The 20456-nt window shown below is 36.2% G+C and overlaps 1 protein-coding gene across 1 annotated transcript; it reads left to right on the top strand.

Annotated features, from left to right (window-relative positions):
* Positions 1 to 16502: 16502 nt before the first annotated feature.
* Positions 16503 to 20274, top strand: LOC109051479 (purine nucleoside phosphorylase-like). The gene is made up of 6 exons (XM_042767048.1): positions 16503 to 16570; positions 16943 to 17106; positions 17249 to 17352; positions 18057 to 18232; positions 18332 to 18522; positions 19441 to 20274. Exons 1-6 carry the CDS (start codon positions 16548 to 16550, stop codon positions 19656 to 19658), a joined length of 876 nt encoding a protein of 291 aa, XP_042622982.1. The 5' UTR covers positions 16503 to 16547; the 3' UTR covers positions 19659 to 20274.
* Positions 20275 to 20456: the final 182 nt, after the last annotated feature.

The following is a 20456-nucleotide window of genomic DNA, read 5'->3' on the forward strand; positions in this document are numbered from 1 at the left end:
TGCAGAGCAGTAAGAAATCCTGCCCAGAACGATTTTTTTTTTTTTTTTTTTTTACAGGCTCCTCCATTAGGCTCCCCCATGATATTTTGTAAATTGTTTTGCGCTGAAAGAGCTATAGCCCCCCTAAAAATAACCTAGCGAAGCCCATGAGCACAGGGCTTTTTGTTGTTTCTATGTGCCATGTGCTCTTGTGTCTATTGTGTAACCCCGTCCAACTTGTTAACTCGTTATTGCTTCAATTGTTCAACCTGTCTTCCCTCGTTACCCTCCTTGTTTGCTTCCCTATTTATTCTCTAGTGTTTTCTGCATTGTGCCAGTTCTTCGTCTTATGTTCCCTCTTGTCTGCCCTTATTGCTAAGTTTTCCCCTATTTTTATACAGTCTATGGTTTTCCCCCATGAGTTTTTTTTGTTGTTGTTTGATTTGTTTTGTTTTATTTTATTATTTAATAAAACCTGTTTCATTCTGCATTTGAGTCCTCGCCTCATCCTTACCTCCAAACCTGTGTTAATTTAGTATTATTTATTTAACATTATAATACTGATTAATATTTTTTATTTTTTATTAATTAATATTTATTAATTTTATTTTATATTTTCAGCTTTCATTTAAATTTTACTTTAGGTTTTAATTATTCTGTTACAATATGCACATTTGTCATATTTTTATATTTCCTTTTTGTTTTCGATGTCAGTTAGTTGCCAAGGCAACATTTATAGTTTTCATATTTTTATCTAATATTTATTTAGTTTTATAGTTTAATATTTATTTATTTATCATTTTTTAATTCAGCTCTACTTCAATTAATGAATTTATATATATATATATATAATATATAGATATATATATATATATATATATATATATATAGTTTTGTTAACAAAAACAGCACTGGTAAAAAGTGAGCATTGCATGCCAAATGGAGACAGACTGAAATGTAAATTTGCTAATATAATGAATAAATAGCTATTGGCTTTTGATAAAATTGTCCAATGATGTCAGCTTTAAAAGCAGCAGAAAAGGTTGTCTCACATCTCAGCAAGAGCAAATTAAAAATGAGTTTTAATTTATTTTGATTAAATAATACAACGGGTTTTTTTCTGTGGTATAACAATCACAATGCATCATTTGCCATTAGACCTGGAACATGCATTAGGAAAGTGCATTAGGTCAGTTTTGATTTCATGTTGACTTATAAAGTTACAATCCCCTGTTTGGCAAATTCAGTTTGTTATAATCCTTGATTTCTCAATGGCTTTAGCAGACGATTATGACATCGCCACAGAAACAATATGCTAATCCATAAAACGAAAAATTCAATTGTACATAAAAGAAAAACTGTGCCTCTGTCTGGCCTTCATTGTTTTTCTTTCATTTTTTGAGTGGTTTGTCCATAGAATCCCTTCAAACCCAAATGGACTACATTTGTAGGAGCATTAAAAGGCTAAACCTCATCCATCTTAAGGATTAGGGCAATATGTAGTTAGGCTCAGATCGAATAATCAGTCATGTTAAGGCAAAATCCAGGCACAGTGCCCCTAGCTGGACCTGACAGATTGCCCCAATGATTTGGATTGATGGAGTTGGCCAGTGATCTCCAGACCAAATGGTCAGGACTGGGGGGTTTGCTTAATGGGATTTTCACTAGGGTTCACCTGGGGCCTGTAGCAAGGACAAAGCAGTTTTGGGGGACCAAAACATAGTGCTTTTGGCAACATTGAACTGTCAACTCACTTTCAGCAGAAATGCAAAATAATCTGCAGAGTTCAGTGGGATTTAGCAGTTTGAATACGAATAGAAACTAATTTTTAACAAACAGGTTAGTTAGCGCTTCCCTCCTCTGAGATATAAGCATATATTTGACATCTGTTTGTTAGGGTTAAATGTGAACTGTCACTACACATCCCATAATCTCTTGTGGTGCACACTACGGTGCCTGCTGGCTATATTCGTAAGATTAATGTGTTAATTAGCAAAAAGAAACACAAGGTGCTTGTTAACCCCACCACAAACACTTTTAGTTTTTCGAGAGACTGCACACTTCTTATTGCCAGTCCCAGGTGTCTTACTGCCAGACATGCTAGCATGTACGCTAGCGTGATAATTGACATTAAACACAGTAAATCTGTCATTGTAGAGCAGCTTCTGTGGGCTGGGAGTCTAATAAGCTTTGATTGTTTATCCAAATGGCAGAAATAACCAGCTTCAGCCAATTAAAGATTGCAAATGCAAAAGTTAAATCATGTAAACAGTGTTGTTGTGGCCTCTGTGCTTGTAAGATCAGTTGATCGCTTTAACATCAGTATGTCTGTTCAATATATTGATTTGCTGTTTGTCAAGTTGACTGGTTTGTGTTTTGCATTTTTACTTAGTATTTCTTCTCTTGGGGGATTTTACACATAATTAAAAGCAGAGGAACTCTTCAAAGTTAATAAAATATCTTTTATATGCAATCATTTTAGCATATTCAACCTTTAATTTTCATTGTATTATTTGGGACTGCATTTTTGATGTTCAAAACAATCACAATTACGATTTTAAAGTGCTTTGTCCTATTTAACAAATTAATTAAATAAACCATTTGACCAAATTAAAAAGATTTGAGAGTGATCTGACTTTAATATGAGAAAAGAGTTGAGTTTGCACTTTGCCCATTACTGTTTCTCACTTGTTTAGCAGCTGCTCCCTCACTCCATCACTATTCATTATAGCAGTAGATCCAGTGCTAGCACCTTCTCTTCTTTTTCCAAACAGATTCTTTCCTTTCTTCCCTCCTACCCTTTATGACACCCCCTCTTTTCTTCCACTTCATCTCGTCTTGCCATAGCCCCTCTGAATAGCAGCCCGCTTCAAATCCCATGCCATTCACTTATCCCTGAATATATATTGCTGCCATGCAGCATAGTAATTACAACGCATTTCCATGTAAAAAGCCTAGTGTACCAGAACTGGGAAATCCTTGATAAACCATCTAATCAAAAAAACACAAACTAATCAAAAAAACATAAATGTCAGATTGATTGCAGCATACTGAGGCAGAGCCCATGATCCCGGGCTGGTTTATCCATACATTGAGAGAGAGATATGGAGGAACAGAGGACAGTTCTTCACACCTGAGGGCACAGAGCAAACAGCCTGTTGGATCAAATTTGTTTGTTAGCATTTAGAGCTATTATTACAGAACAAATATTTCATTATAATAAATAAACAAATACAATATGATGTTTCTAGGTCAATAATATAGGGTTTTAGATTTTGAAATATTTTAAATATTAAGCATCAGAAATCTCATACACTTTAATATCATATGAAGGACAATGGGGTGCTAAACTTTAATTTTAGCTGGCCTGAATAATTTTTTAATTATTAAATGAAAATAGGTAAATAGTACTAGTGTATGATACAACAAAGGGAATGCAGTAGCTGCCTCTTCCTGTCAGATGAGGATAGAAACAGTGCTAAAGTACCTTTTAATTCACACCGTTTTGGGGAAATGGGGAGACAGCCAAGATGCTGTCAGCCATCTGCAGTCTGTAGTATGTGAATCTGAATGCAAAATAATCAAGGAGAGATGCTGGGGTAAGCACTTTTTCAGGCTCATCTAAATATTCTGTCAACCTCTTTGATTATGAAAGTCTTTGATTATGACTCTGGAGATCAAACTCAAGCAGCTCAGTTTGACTTTCAAGCACTTCCGTATTATTCAGACATCACATGAATAATCAGTCTCCATCTCCATCGCTGTTGTTGAGTGTTTGGTTGGTTTAGCCTTGAATTGGTGAAAGAAAAGCTCTGTTCTGAGAAAAAAAAAAGTTATCTTTAAGAAATTCTTTTTTTAATCTAGTTCAAACTCAAATGAGATTTTATTTTGTTCCATCGCCCCCCTATAAATAAAATAACAAGGCCTGCTCAAATACCTCTCAGAAAAAAAAAATGTGTAGCTTCTGCTTTAGTGAGTGAGAACGAGGCTCATGATTTTTTTCCCCAATAGTCCATTTATCTACTAAAATCAGCCTAAATTTTACACCCCACAGCATTCGTTCTCGGCACATTACAGGCATCTGGTTTGCCTGAATAATTCATGAGATATTAGGGGAGGCAAACCTCATAGCTTGATGGATCACAGTATGACATGAAAAAAAAAAATCCAAGTAAAAAAAAAAATCTCCTCTCTGCATATTGTCATTTTCTGCCAGAATCAAAAATATTTTGCAAGATTTTTTTTTCACCAATGAATGGGTAATAACTTGTTTTTAATATTCATTAATAAATCATTAAAACATTAAAAAATGATAGATAAGAAATTTTGTGTGTACTTCTGGTCTGATTGTTGTTTAAACTTTAAACTTTAAATATTGTATAAATGCAAGCTAGGACGTTTTCTGATTGCTTTTGACTGTAATTTTTTCTGCACCAGGAAACATTCACTCATTATCTCTGTGTCTTCTTGAGTAGGTGAAGACGTGTTTGTTGAGGTTTGCCCTTTTTAATTCCAAAATTCTAAGAGAGTGAGACTGTGTGGGAGGAGATGTGTGTGCACGCAAAGATGGGTTTGCATATGTGTGAAATTCAAGGGTGTACTAGTGTTTAAAACCTCAGTGAGTCATACTTATGAAACAGCTTGTGAATTCTCCCACTCATCACCACTATTCACTCACTCTCTTCCCTCTCCTTCTCTCACTGTTGCCATGGAGTCCTGGTCAACACCCTCTCCCAGTCTGAGAAAAGTCTTGTGAAGCATCAGTTACTCAGACTCATGGACTATAGCGACCAGTCAGCCAGAAACAGAAACAGGAGAGAACAGACAGAATCAAGATGGCAGGACTCCAAGTCTCAGCCTCCTCCTCCTCCTCCTCCTTAAAATGGGCATTGCCCCTTCCCCTTCTCCGTCTGCGTCTGCTCCCAGCTCCTTCCCCCTCCATTTCCCTGCAGCCAAAAGTGGGGAGACAAGGGGGGATTTGGAAAGGAATTGGGGCAGATAGATTGTGAAAACCATGACAGCTGGAGCAGACCCTGGGAGGTTCCATCTTGTTAATCTATGCAGTGTTTCACTCACCTAATTGTTCCCATTTCACTCTGATCAGCAAAATAGCTGTTGAAATATTGAATGCAGTGTGAAGCTTCTGCTGCCTTTACTGAGCAAGTGCTGTCTTTAAAGGTGAGCTGCTAACCGCAAATGTACTCCCCAGAGTTAGTTATGCATGTGTGGTGTGCCATCACAGTGTGTTGAACTCCTCCAGCCCACACGGGACATTTCTTAAAAAAACAATGTGCACCAGGGTCAAAAGTACACTGAAGTATATAAATCGAGTAAAACAGACCCCAAACTAGTTTACTGTGTATGTTAACTAAACCAATATTGTAAACTAATCTCAGGATGCAATGGTATGCATAAATGACGGTTCGGTACATACCTCAGTTTTGAAATCATGGAATGGTTTTGGTACAGCAGGGGGAAAAAACAATTTTATTTTATAAACAGTAGTTTACTGAACAAATTGTTGCTCTTTCTTTAAATAAATTAAACTATAATTACAATTTTAAGGATAACAAATATCTCAAACTGTTGTGTTTAGTTCTGTTATGGGCTCTTAGCATCCCTCAAGAGGTTCATTGTGCTAACTTCACTGTGAAGTTGCCTGAGGTCCAAAAGTCAAAAGATCCACGACCTTAACCAGGTGCTTACACAGTAAACCTCAACCCAGACAAGTATGTGAGTTCAAATATCAAAACTGATGTGGCAAGAGACAACAGACCTGAACAGTATTAGTTTAGTTAACCTACAAATCCATATTAAAGGTCAGTTTTAAAGGTCAGTTCAAAGCATCAGTGTGCTGGGCATCACTTCTTTTTTACTCTTAAATTGAATTGAATGTCTAGGTGAGTGGAACTGGTCTAGTAAAGTGAAACTGGGATTGAAGAAAGGTGAAGGACATGTCCAATCTCTCCAGGCCCTGGTGTTTGTCCATATAAACGCTGCTGTGCAGGAGCAAGGGTCAGGGAATCAGTGACCAGGTTGGGGGTAAGAGAGGAATCGAGGCCAGCGTTTCATTACAGAGACCTAGACCACGGGCACCACTGCAGACATCTCAGTCTACTGCAGATTTCATTAACCTTGCTTTCTCATGTCCTTTTGGCAGATATATGATGGACAATGGATGCAAAATTAACTCTGAAAGTTCAAGTTCACACAGGTATAGTTCTTCATATTAATTTCACTAACTTCCGCTTGTGTGACAACCAGAAATTTTCTAATTTGTCTTGATTTCAAACAAAATATCCATTGTTTTGCCATTTGAAATCTAACAAACTTAAAAAGAGTGTTATGTCTTTTAAATAAACACACTCTTTTAAGGAAATTAATACTTTAATTCAGTAATGATGCATTAAATTGAAAAAAGTGACAGTAAAGACATTTATAATTTTAAAAACTGATTGTTGTTTTGAACTTATCTTAAATTAATTAATTACAGTTACCACAAAAAATATTAAGCTGCACAACTGTTTTCAACATTGATAATAATAAGAAATATTTCTTCAGAAAATTCAGCTTTGCCATTACAGGAATATATATATTTTTTAAAATATATTAAAACAGAAATCATTTTAAAATGGCAATAATATTTCACATTGTTACTGTTTTTACTCTATTTTTGGTCAAATAAATGCAACTTTGGTGAGCATAAGTGACTTTCAAACACATAAAACCCTTGAACAGTAACTATCATTGCTCAAATATACCAAGATGTTTACTATAGGAATAATAGATTTAAAATGGCAATGCATTTCATCATCCCTTTTACTCGTTTCCTTTAAGTTTGCAAAGAGCACTAAATCAACGGATATGGTTTAACATGCTAAAAATATGCTGCTGTCTAAAGACATTGTCATAGAAACCCACCTGCAGAGGGTGTGAGCTATAGAGAAACAACTCACAGTACCACAGGTGCCAGACACTGTCTGCAATTGATTTCCTGTGTAACTGGCACAATTTCAAGAATTTCAGAGGTAAAACAAAGTTACTTTACAGCAGACATCTATAATGTAATGAGCAGTGGATTCTTACTTAGTATTAGGGGCACATTCAGTCATAACTAAGTTTGCTATATCTAACTCTTAAAAGCACTTCCAGTCCACTATTGATTCAGATGTATTTGTTTTCTTTTAATCATCATAGCTGGTGTGATTCTGGCCTTCTTGAGAGTAATGAATTATTTAAAAACAGCATCAAGCACCCATTTGATGATAAATTATTCATGGGTGCATGAAGAATTCGCATTTGATCAATTGTGATTCATATTGTCAGCTGAAAGCATTCGAAAGGACACTTTAGAGAGTAAATATGATGAAACACAGTTTTATGTCTCCAGATACAGTAGACTATGCCACTCTTAAAATAATTTTTGTTAAGGTTTTTAGAAAGCATGTTGTCTATCTGTCTATCTGTCGATCTATTTATATAGATACATACATACATACATACATACATACATACATACATACATACATATTTGCCAGTCTATATAATCACAACCCTGTCATTAAATATTAAGAACACAGAACACAGCAAAGTGTGAAACTGAGTCGGGTAAGTCAGGTGTGAAAAAAACTAATGCAAAGCAACAGACTTTAAATTAGATATTTTTAATAGGCAAAAAGAGGTTTAAAAATCTTTAAAGGAATATTTAATTGCAAAATATACAGTAAATTGTTGATTTTGCTGTTTGATGTAAATTGTTGATTTTTTTAATTAATTTTAGGGTTTGTATGTTTTATTGACTTGACTTTTATTTACTTGTTGGACCCCAGGAAGAATAGCTTCTACCTTGGTAGTGGCTAATGCGGATCCAAATAAATAATAAAACAAAATAAACAAATGTTAATAGCACTAAAAAACTTGCAGTGAATTTGCAGCCAAAGCATGTATGTGTTTTTTTTTTTTTTTTTTTTTTTTAATTAACATTTTCATGCTGACATTGGATAAATCTGCCTTGATTTAAGTCTCAGTTACACATAATATAAACACTGCATGTGTCTACTTCATGTGCAATGTGTTTCTACTAGGAAATATATTTCTTCAATCCGACTGGCTAATCATGAGCTTGTAAACTTAAACATGCGATTTCATGTAGCATAAACAACAGCAGTGATGAAAATATCCTGTTTATGTACCGAACATTTATGAGATCCCTGTAGTGTATAGCAGGCCCTGGCAGCAGGCGCAACCCCTATTCCAGGAGAACTAGTTAAGATTTAGTGACATCTACTGTCTAACACTGGAAATCATTTTCAGGTTTAGTACTATTAATACTCATAAGTTTAACTATATATATATATATATATATATATAGATATATATATATATATATGTATGTATGTATGTATGTATGTATGTATGTATGTATGTATGTATGTATGTATACACACGTATGATTTTTTATGCAACATATGGTGGAAAGCCAGAGCGTAAACTAAAAGAAAGACATATCAGGTGTAACAGAGTGTAGGCTGCAATGAAGCAAACTCTCCCTGATATGAAGGTTCTAGTGATTTGTGGAGTGCCACAAGGAACTACGCCATGCATGAAGAGGCACAGTTGGCGCAGAGGAATCAAACTAAAGTCAGGAGTGATCCAGGGTCCCCCCACAGTCGCTTTACTCCCCAGAGTGCTATGTGTGTGTGTGTGTGTGTGTGTGTGTGTGTGTGTGTGTGTGTGCATTTTTATATTTTTATTTATTATTTTTCACATTTTTGTGTGTCATTGGCATGGCTGCTGAAATACAGTATTGCCAGGAAATGTAAATTAGGATTTTATATGTTAAAAAATATATATATAAAAATGTGGATGTGTGTGGAAAAGACCAGCAAACAACAAAACAAATTTCATTACAGTCACTGATGTTATGATAGTTTATGAATTTTGAAAAAAATGTCTTCTGAATAAGCCAAAAATATGTTTCATTCTCTCTATCTTCTTCCTCCCTCTCCTCCTCTACCTCTCTTTCAAGCAGGATTTAAGCAGGAGCTTCCCACCGAAACGTTTCTTTAATCCCAGATGCAGGTAACATCACACAGACCTCAACTGTGAAGCATTTACACTAATGCTGTTTGAACACTACATTCCTGTTTGCTGATATATGCTGAATGACAGTGTCAGGCGTAACTGCCTGCTTAAAGTGACCCTGTGTTGAATTCAGCGCCTTAAGAAGTGGTAAAATCTTTTTGAATGTTTCTAAGGCAAGAATGTCTGATTGTACTCGAAAAAGTATACTGTGTTTTATATACTGTTTTCTTAAACAAAAACAGTAAAATAGTAATATTGTGAAATATTTTTGCAATTTAAAATATCAGTTTTCTATTTTAATATATATTAAAATAAAATTTACTACTGTGATGACAAAGCTGAATTTTCAGCATCATTACCCTAATCTTCAGTGTCACATGTTCCTTCAGAAATCATTCTAATATGCTAAGATTTGGTTCTCAAGAATCATTTATTATTATTATTATCAGTGTTGAAAACAGTTGTGCTGCTTCATATTTTTAAATAAATATTGATACTTTTTACTTACTAACTAAAAAAAAACAAGAATCATTCACTTAATTAATAAATAAATTCATAATTAAAACTAAAAAAAAAAATGTCTTTTAAAAATAAAAATATGTGAGTTATGGGACTGACAGGCTCCTGGTGAACCCAGCTGCTGTGTGCGTGCTTACCAAGAATTACCATTTCAAATTCATAACACTGCATGCCACCCTTACAGACTTCACAGAGGTCTGGAGATATATCTCCATATCTCTGAGTGACAGTGCCACGTCCCCTTACTGTGAGTGTAGCCGAGCGTAACCCCCACACATGCAGGGCCCCCCTCTGCCAGTGTTGGCCTTCCCCACAGCAGGGGTCCCATTATCAGGCTCAGCCAGCAGAGTGCCAGCAGTCCCCTCTTAATTCACACCGACGGTGCATTCAACAAAAAACCACCTAAACAGATCCAACAGAGACGAAAACACACAAACTAAAACAATAAAACCAATCTGGAGATAAACTCAAATATGAATTAAATATTAAACATTAACTCCTTGTCAGTGTGTAAATGTTTTGGGATGCTTTCCTAAACATGTATGCATGACTGAAGTAGAAAATGCATCATATCAGACACAATAAATATCAAGTCATTGATAGTATTGAAGATTTTTCAGTAACTCTCTCTGCAAGTTACATTTCAGTAGGTGGCGACCATTAAATCATTTATTCATTTAGTTCATTCAAAAACACCGATTTAGTAAAGTTATTTTTTAACCTTTATTAGGGCTCTTCAAATAAAAAGCTGGCATTATCATTCCTAAACAAACACATAAATAAATATATTATATATTTGTTTACATAGGTGGAGCAAAAGAAGAGAATGGTACCCTAACATTAAACCATTTTAGAATTTGATATTTATTTTTTTATTGAACTGTTTTATAAATTCTATATCATCATTTGTACATTGTGGGCAAAGAATAAGAATCTAGAGAATGGTACCCTTTTATGAAACCCTTTTAGATTAGCAGTTTGCAACTCTTAACAGCAGGTTCCCACAGTAGAAGTACTGTCCTGACATGTCTGTTTGTGTTTTTGTGTGTGTGCTAGCTGAGATAGCAGCTATGCCCTGCCCTTCTGTCTGCCACCTCCACACTGACACACAGACTGCACAAGAGATTTTGCCCAGTGTGGGTAATCTAGAATAATCCACAGTTCAGTCAGCGATGCTCTCAGTGCAGCGGAGCATTCTGGCAATGAGAGCAGTTAACTGAATGATAGCAAAACAGAGCATCAGGAAATCCCATCGAGTCAAACGCCAATTCAAATATTTTCTGGCAACCCCATCAGCAGCACTTTTTTTCTCATTGTGAGTGCTTGTTGTATTTATCCCAATGAGGACAGACTGTCAACCTTGAAACCCTCCCAAGTAAAGGGGGTCACATATGGTTTGGGACCACAACCACAGAACAGTGTGTGTGTGTGTGTGTGTGCTTGTGCCATGTGTGGCTCAGATTGTTTGTGTGCATATGACAGTGGATATTTGCCACCATTTCGCCCTATTTCCCAACAGAGGGACTGACATCCGTAACAACAATTAGTGGCAATTACAGCCAAGACAGTTTGATGGGAGCTTAATCATGGCATAGAGTAGATTTAATGTAGCTGTGAGAGGTGACATGTGTCCTATCCTTCATGGACATCTGCAACTGTACTCAAGAGAAGAGGGTCTCCTCTTGTGTACTATATTTCTCTGCAATTGGTCAATTAAGTGGCTCTTAACTTTCCTTTCAATCTCCGCCCACTCTTGAAATGCAATTATGTCCTTTCTTTTCACATGGCTGGTTATCAATGTGGGTCCATTAAATTTGCATAATATAGCATGCTCTGTAGCATCAGGCTATAACAACACATTAATCAAACAGAAGGACGTGTGACTGTAGAACAGAGTCATATTTTAAGACAGTAATAGAGGCCATCGCAGCTCCTTGTATCCTGGGTGGCACTGGGTGGGCTGTCGTTTCCAAGAGTGCACCCTTGATTGTCGCCCTTCATGTTTGCTGGCTGTCCTTGGCTCTTGGCACCCGGCAGTGGAGCCAGATGTACATGGATGACCCTGCTCCATATGTGTTTGGAGTATTAGGGTCAGCTGCTTAAGATTCAGACCCACACTGGCTTCCTGACTCACCTTCATATAGCCAGTGAAAGGGCAAAAGTGGAGAACTATTCCCTTTTTGGTTTGAGTCAAGTCAGGATAAAATGTAAAATATTTTGCTCCTATTCATCACTGTTTTCAACCGAGTTATATAAATTATGGTGTTTAAGTGTAATTGTTTAATGCCCTTATCCAAGTCACTTCCTATATGTGTATATATATTGACTTTATGACATAAATAGGCAAAAATATAAAGAATTATATTAATTATATATTTTGGCAAAAATCAATATTTACTGGCATACATATGCATAGCTTCAATGTAGTCCAACTGTAGGGCTCTTTGAAAAGTTATTTTTTCGCAATTTTCCATTTTAATTTTTTTGGTAAATAAAAACCACAAAATATTTATAATCAATTAAACTTATAAACCTGTTATATAACTTATTGTAACTGATTATTATACTTTCAAATTGTTAACAGTTAGAAACTTGGGAAGCTGCCCTTTTAAAATAATCTCTCTAACTTTGCAGTTTCTATGGAAGCTTTAGCGCAAGTTCTACTAGGAAGACTCAATGCTACGTCACACATTACAATTAGATCTAGCCAATCGTCACTCGACATGGGGAATATATAAGCTCTCTACTCACCCTTCCTTGTGTTTGCAGATACTTATGTTGACGTTCCCCTCCATCCTCCCCACCACCACCAGGTTGGCCCTGTCCAGGAGCTAGGCTCCGCCCCTGACTTCGTCTTCGGCAGTAATAGCTGGAATCTACAACTTACAGATTCAAGCTACTGATGGGGCCTACGCCAAAGAATTCCATTTTTATGTCTCGGCTTTGTCAAATAAATACTTTCGAGTCTCATAATCACCTCCTGAGTCTTTCTGGTAGAAATATTTTTACAGTTTTACATTTTGTGTTCTTCAAGTAAAGAACTGAGGACACCCATATATGAAATGTTAATTAATAAAAACTAACAAGAGCCAACAAATAAAAAGAACAGTTGTGATGTCAGGGTTAGGATGAGGACTCAGATATATGACCCTTCCACAAGTCACAAGTTTCCTAGTGGATTTACTAAAAACAAATTACTACACACCTCCACATGACTGGCCCAACGTCAGAGTATAGAGTGAGTATTGTTTAGCACATGAAATACCTCACACATGAGAAATGCCTGGCACGTTCCAAGCACTGTGCTTTTATTTAAGAAATTACGCAGCCTACAGAGCTCATTTTCATGTTTTAAATTTAGGCCAGAGGTCTTCAGGCTTTTTAAGGCCAAGAATACCTTGATAGATAAAGAGATGGAGAAGAGATCCCCTGTTGCATATTGTATAAAATTATTAGAGTGTCTTTCTTCTGAAGGTCTATTATTGGAAAGTACTCTATCTGAGGAGCTCTAATCATGAATGAATGGCTTTGGATCCCATTCTGTTCTTGTGGTCGAGCTAGTATTGCTCCCCACAAAAGTAAGGGTGATGATAAGGCACCACTCCCACAAATTTCTTCATCAGACTCCTTCAGGCCTAGCAGTATGAGACCCTCACACTCCCTATACTGACATGTGAGTTTGAGAGTGTGAAGGAGACCTGTGTGTAGTTATATCAGGTTGCCAGGCCTTCTTTCTGCCGCCCTGTTAGACTACCCTTTTTGAGTCTGGCAGTGCTCCCCTCATTAGGGAGGGTTGTCTATTTGCCTGCTGCTCCCAGTTTAGATTGGTTTAGACAGGTAGATCTTGTTAGCCTCCCTGGGAGAATTAGGGGTTGACGAATTGAGTCCCCCTAGGTGATAGACCAGGGTCTGGGAATATTGTACCTAGACACCTGTCCATATCCCCTTTAACCTTTTCACTGGTTAGTTTAAAATATTAAAATAGCTGACCCCCAGAGTGAGTTTGTTTTAGGCAACCGTTATTTTAGAATATTTCCCCTCATGTTTCCATGGTGACGCATCATGCTTGTCACGTGACACCACAGCCATGAAAACACTGTGACCGATGGATCGCTTTTACTTAGCTTTTCCTTTTATATTCAAAATATTCCAACACTTGCTTACCATGTCATCAACTATCTGATTCTGATTCACAAATTTGTGTAAGTGAGTGTGTTGTGTCATTTAAAAACTGTCATGATAAATGAGCTTGATCGTGATCTATAATGTGAGATGGGTGCCACCATGTTTGTTCGCGGTGCAGTTCAGAGAGTCCTGTCAGACGGCTTTACAGCATGTGAATCAATTTCTCCTGAAATACATGAAAGTGGCTGGTGAACTCAGAGAAGAACTTTATAATTATTTATACTATGTGTATCTTTATACGTCGGCAAATTATATTTGAATGGATTGTTATTGCTGCATCCATAGACATCCGTGTGTATTTTACAAACTCTAAATGTATTGTTTTACTAGTACTTATGTGTATTTGAATGTCTGAAACCTAAAATAAACATTATGTGGTTAAAAACACTGTGATTATATGACAAGTGCAGAGTGCGTCTCAGCACCAGACAAAGCGTGAAAGCAGTTTCAATTTGGCAGTTATGTGACATCACTGAACTTTCTAAATTCTATATGTGGGACCGTACTCCCAGAGGCACAAAAATAAAAATCACATATGTGGGATACATATATATCATACCGCTCAAACGGTTAAGGAATCTGATTCCAAGCTTCTGAGCTCTGCCCTGGGTCCACACCCCCTCTTCCCACACCATAAAAAATAAGTAAGGTTGTTTTTTTTTTGGGGGGGGGGGGGCATATAGCTCAGGCCTTTGGCTGAAGGGGAAATGGTCACTGACAACCACTGAGGCATCCAAGGGGCAACTTCCATGGCTATGGTAGAGTAAGTTCTTAGTGCTCACCTTGATGCTTGGCATGTCAGCGTGGGTATTACATTCCCCATAGTGACCGCTAGAGGATACGGTTTGAGTTCCCTCAGAAAGGAACGTTTCAGGTTACGCATGTAACCATGGTTCCCTGAGAAGGGAACGAGACACTGTGTCCTCTTTTTTGCTATGCCTCGAATGCAAGCTTCAGACGACGAAGAAGATGATGTGTTTTATTGGATTTTTTTTACATTGTGGTCACACTGACAGTGATGTCATAGGCTGTCGCTGGCCAATGTTATTGTTTAGACGTTTGCTTCAGACACCAGTCATGCCGAAGGCTTTCCCTATAGCGATTATTAGAGGACACAGTGTCTCATTCCCTTCTCAGGGAACCGTAGTTACATGCATAACCTGAGACGGTTATCCAGTGTGTGTCCTACCCCTGTCTGCTGTGTGCCTTGTTTGTCCCAATAGTTACACTCATTAGTTGCCATAGCTACTCATTGGACCACACCCACTCCTTGTTAGTTCCCACAGCAATTCATTGGTTCCTTTTGTTCTCCTCTGTCTAAATAGCCCTTGTGTTTCTCTTGTGCCATGTCAGTTTTTTAATATAATGTGACATTTTGCATGTGGTTTTATTTCCTGTTCTTTGTTGTTCGTTTCCTTGTTTTGCCATTAAAGGCCCTGCACATTACACTGATAAAAACAGAGTAATCCACACCACTCCAGTCCATTAATTAATGACAGCTGCATGTAACAAATCCATTATTAAGACGTTTTTAAATTCAAACTACTGCTTCTGTCTAAATACCGGTCCTCTATCCATAATATTGCTTAATTCTCATATTTTTCTGGCATCCATTCACTGCAGAGGTTCCAATGGTGAGCAAGTGATGTAATGCGTACATTTCTCCTGATCTGTTCCGATGCTATTTCAGTACTTGCATCAAATGTTATAATACAGTATATAGAGGTTTTTCATTCCACTCTTATTTTGTGTTTTTATTTAGAATCCATTAATAATGATTGAATTGGGCAATCAGATTCGAGTGGGTGAAATCACATGTGCCTTATACGCTACAGATTACGTCTGAGCAAATGGAGAGATAGCAAGATGCATGGGGTATGCTTGGCACTCAACATTGTTAATGTAGTTACAGAGAGGTATACACTCTCGCTCTCTGTCTGTTGTTCTCAGACTTTCTCTTAAGCTGTCTGATGTCAAGACAAGAGAAAAGAAGTTGCATTATACCTTTGAAATGTTCTTACAAGCCTCCGGACCTGCATCTAAAAGTGGAAAAATGCTTGCAATCAGACGAATCTTGTGAGGTCCCCAAATTAAATTTTTCTGGTCCTGTGCTTTAGATTTGGGTTGGAGTCTGTACCCCTGGTAATGAGCCTCACATGTTACCGATCCTGTGGCAGAACTCGAGCCTGACCCATTGGCAGATCTCATACTGCATACTGGCTCTATACACACTTTGTGACCTACAATTCTCCATCAAACTTTTACTGAAAAGTAAGAATACTGATCATCAATTTCAGCATACATTAGAAAATACCTACAACTAGGAAACAAAGGCAGTATAGTAGAAAATTAATGCATCTAATTTATCTATAGTCAGATGTTGTTCTTGTTATTGTTATTCATTTCTGCTTTCTTCTCAATTGATAATTTCTGGTCCAATGACTATGATTATGTTAAAAAAAAACTCTTGTGATGCACTTAAACTTTGAATTTGTAATGTATCCAGATTTCTTAAGTGGTTTAAAAGCTTACATCCACCAAATCTGATTAAAAGTGTAACTCGCCTCTGATAATTAAACTCAGACACACCTACAAATTACAAGACATTTCATTCGGCATGACTAAACTTTAATACTAAGTTGTAACCTATCAGAGCGTTTGTGTGTGTTAGTGAGGTCAGGGATTAGGTTTACTTAAATGGAGAGGGCTGCTCTCTCGTTCACACACCAGGATCACTCTGCGTTTTAAAACTTTCTTTAAGACGAACACACAAGACCAACATGCATAGTAAAGATCAAATCTGGTAAGTTTTCTGTTATCTTAGGATTTAGTATGTGATGGAAAATATCATACATAGCTACTTTTTTTCAGAAATGTAAAAGAGTAGCTCTGTTTAATGCTGTTGAATTCTGGGTATTGTATGTCATTTCACAGTATAAAACATGATTCTGGTCAAGCAAAGGGATGTAAATATAATACTTATTAGTCACAATAGACCTAATAAGGACTATTTCAAAAACTGTTATGGTACAGATCACAATTTGCAGCAAATGAATTGCATGTTTTATTTTAGTTGAATTTAAATGTTTTAAATTCCACAATTCCCTATTATGAATATAGAGTCAGTTTAATAAAACTAAAACCAAAAGTTAATTTTTATTTTTCTCATATCCAGCCATGAGGACTATCAGAGAACGGCAGACTGGCTGTTGTCCCAGACACGACACAGACCTAAAGTAGCCATCATCTGCGGTTCTGGACTGGGAATGCTTGCGGATGCGCTCAAATGCCGAGACTCGTTCAAATACTTGGACATCCCTGGCTTTCCTCAGAGCACAAGTAAGACACAGCTCAGAGCATGTAATAATATATTTGCATCAGTGTTTTGTCCATTTGCAGAAATAAAGTACTTGCTAAAAAAATATATATTATGTGATAATGCTTGTATGTGTCTTGACTAAGTGTTTGTATATTCAAACAGTGAAGGGTCATGCTGCAAGGCTGGTTTTTGGAGAGCTCAAAGGGAAGACCTGTGTGTGCATGCAGGGCCGATTCCACATGTATGAGGGACACTCGCTAAGCAAGGTTTGACCTTTTTAAACCAATGGCACTACATGCCATCATAATTATCTAATATAAAATGAACTAATATATTATCCTATATCAATTTGCAAAATGAATTACTTTAATCTTGAGTGTCACATTACCCTTCAGAAATTCGAATGCATCCTTGCTGAATAAAAGTACTATATTAAATTTTCACAAAAAAAATAAATAAAAAAAAATCTTACTGACCCTAAACTTTTCAGTGATATTTTTTCACTTCAGTTCATCTTTGTAAGTATGTATCTTTCTTGAGCTAACACAGTTTAACACAGTCCCATCAGGCTTTATTTGCTTAATGACACAATCTGTCTATATCATGTGTCACAATTAGAATTATATTATATCACAGAATCACATTGCATTCCAAAAGTAACCCCAAAACACTGTTCTATTCATGCTGTGTCATGCTGCAGTCTAAAATGATGATAGAATAAGGAGATTTATTTTCTCTTTTTGGATGCCCGCACAGTTTATTCACTCCACTCCATCCTGGTCATGCTAATAACATGCTGTATATCAGAGCACAATGTACCATTCGGTGAAACTTTTGTGTGGTTCGATTTAAAAGGCTTATTGGTAGCTTGCCTGTACAGTACACTCACAAGCTCTTGAAGTTTTTTACAAAGGCGCTGGATGTTGAAAATGGATTAACAGTTACCAGAATTTGTGCTTGTGTTTCTCAGGTCACTTTTCCAGTAAGAGTGTTCAAGCTTCTGGGTGTTGAAACCTTGATGGTCACTAATGCAGCAGGGTCATTAGCGGACAGTTATAGCTGTGGTGATATTATGATCATATGTGACCACATTAACTTCCCTGGACTTGCTGGATTGAACCCTCTAAATGGCCCTAATGATGATAAGTGAGTATCAATGTACATGTTGATGTGAGTTAAAAAAAAAGTGTTCATTCATTAGAATCACCAGTAAAAGAAATGTAATCATTTATCGGTCACTGTCAAGTTTGGTCCTCGATTTCCACCCATGTCTGGGGTCTATGACAAAAGCCTACGGAAGATGGCGTTTGACATCTGTAAGAACATGGGTGTCTCCCAGTATGTTCAAGAGGGCGTCTACTGCATGGTGGGAGGACCCAATTTTGAGAGCATAGCTGAGGCCCGCTTTCTGCACCGACTGGGAGTGGATGCAGTTGGTAAGCAGATGTCTCGTTTTGTAAAATCAATACGATTCATATCTAATCCAAATCTTTAAATTGCTAAAAAAAAAAAAATTAAATGAATGGGCATTTAAGCTTTTCAAAAAATCCTGCTTTGACTGATGATGTAGCCTAACTAAGCAAGACTTTCACTAAGAGATTATAAAAATTAAATAAATAAATAATTTACTCAAGTTGTTCCAAACCTGTATGAGTTTCTTTCTTCTGTTGAACACAAAAGAAGATATTTTGATGAATGTTAAAAACCAATCAGTTGCTGATAGCCATTGACTTCCATTGCAAAAAAAATAATGTGGAAGTCAATGGCTTCCATATTTTATATAGAGATTGGATGACAATTATATTTAACTGCATTATTAAACTAATAGTGTTTTATTAAATGTAAAAATATAGGAAATTACCTTGCACAATTAAAATCCAATATGGATCAAAACCAATAAATTAATCTAATGTTGATTTTTAACCAACATATCATGCATACCTAGGTTTTTTTTTTTTTTTTTTTTTTTTTTAAATGTTTAAATGTCCCTAAAAGTGCTGAATGTTTGGTTGTTGTTTTTTTTTAACTCCTTTATTGCACGGCTCTCTGGAATACTTGGTTCTGAAAAATATTTGTCTGTCATGACCATTAAGCTGCAACTGATTTCCTGCACAGCTGTGTTAGTTTCACATATCTTGTATCATGCTGTGACATTATAGTCATTCTAGAAAATTTCTTAAACTTAAATCAAAGTGCATTTATATTTGTAGTTGGTAAGCAGCTATAAAAAGCCAGTTGACCATTATGGCTAAATTGCTAGGTTGATACACAACTGTGTATTGTATAGAAATAGTAAGTCATATTGTTATATTGTCATAATTATGCATTTTAATTTGTCTAATTTGCCTTTCAAGGAATGAGTACTGCACCGGAAGTGTTGGTTGCCAGTCATTGTGGCATGAGAGTCTTTGGTCTCTCCCTCATCACTAACAAAGTAGTGAAAAGCTATGAGGACAATGAGTCTGTCAATCATGAAGCTGTGCTGGAAGTGAGCAAAATGCGTTCAGAGACGCTGCAGGCGCTCATCACAGAGCTCATCAGCCGCATGGACATCAACAACAACACAGCATGATGTCATCAACACTGTAACTGCCAATCAAATCCTCACTCAGGAAAATCTGCAGCTATGATCTTGTTTTTCATTTTTGTTTTCATGTGTTCATGGTTTTTTTTTTTTTTTTTTTTTTTTTTTTTAGATATTTAAATGTTAAGATTTTACTCTTTGCAGTGATCACGAAAATTATCTTGTTTGATGGTGCCATAAAAACAAACTTAAAACACTAGGTTATTCATTATGTTATTCATTAAATGTTTATCTTTTTGTGCTGTGAAGGTTGTATATGAATCTGTATATTGATGATTACATAATATTAAGCACACCTTTATGTGGGGAATTATGCAGTAAAATAAATGTATGCAATGCTATTCATTATGCAAAGTAATATAATTGTTAATGTTAATATTTTGATGATAAAGTTGGATATTTAAATCATTGCCATGCTATTTTATAATACATTTTATATATACTGTTGGTATTGTAGATGTGCCACTGAATATGGACCGTTTTGTTTAACCTTCTCTTATAAGCATTCGTCCTATCTATAATCCAGATATGTATTTTGAAAATATATTTTACATTACAACATCATACATTTTTTAATTATACAGTACAACCCAATTAATTAAACTAATTAATTTCCCATTAAATAAGGGGAAAACAGGGGGTTTTTTTTACAGATTTTGTCAGTGTTCTGCAATGCAGCAATAACAAAAGTGTATTTTGACAAGCATTGGGAAATTTCACAATTCTTAATTTACTAATTTTGTTACAATCACATAAAATATATACTGATTTCTATAAGTTAATATA

The sequence above is a fragment of the Cyprinus carpio genome, chromosome A11, assembly GCF_018340385.1.
Source record: "Cyprinus carpio isolate SPL01 chromosome A11, ASM1834038v1, whole genome shotgun sequence".
Classification (NCBI taxonomy): Eukaryota; Metazoa; Chordata; class Actinopteri; order Cypriniformes; family Cyprinidae; genus Cyprinus; species Cyprinus carpio.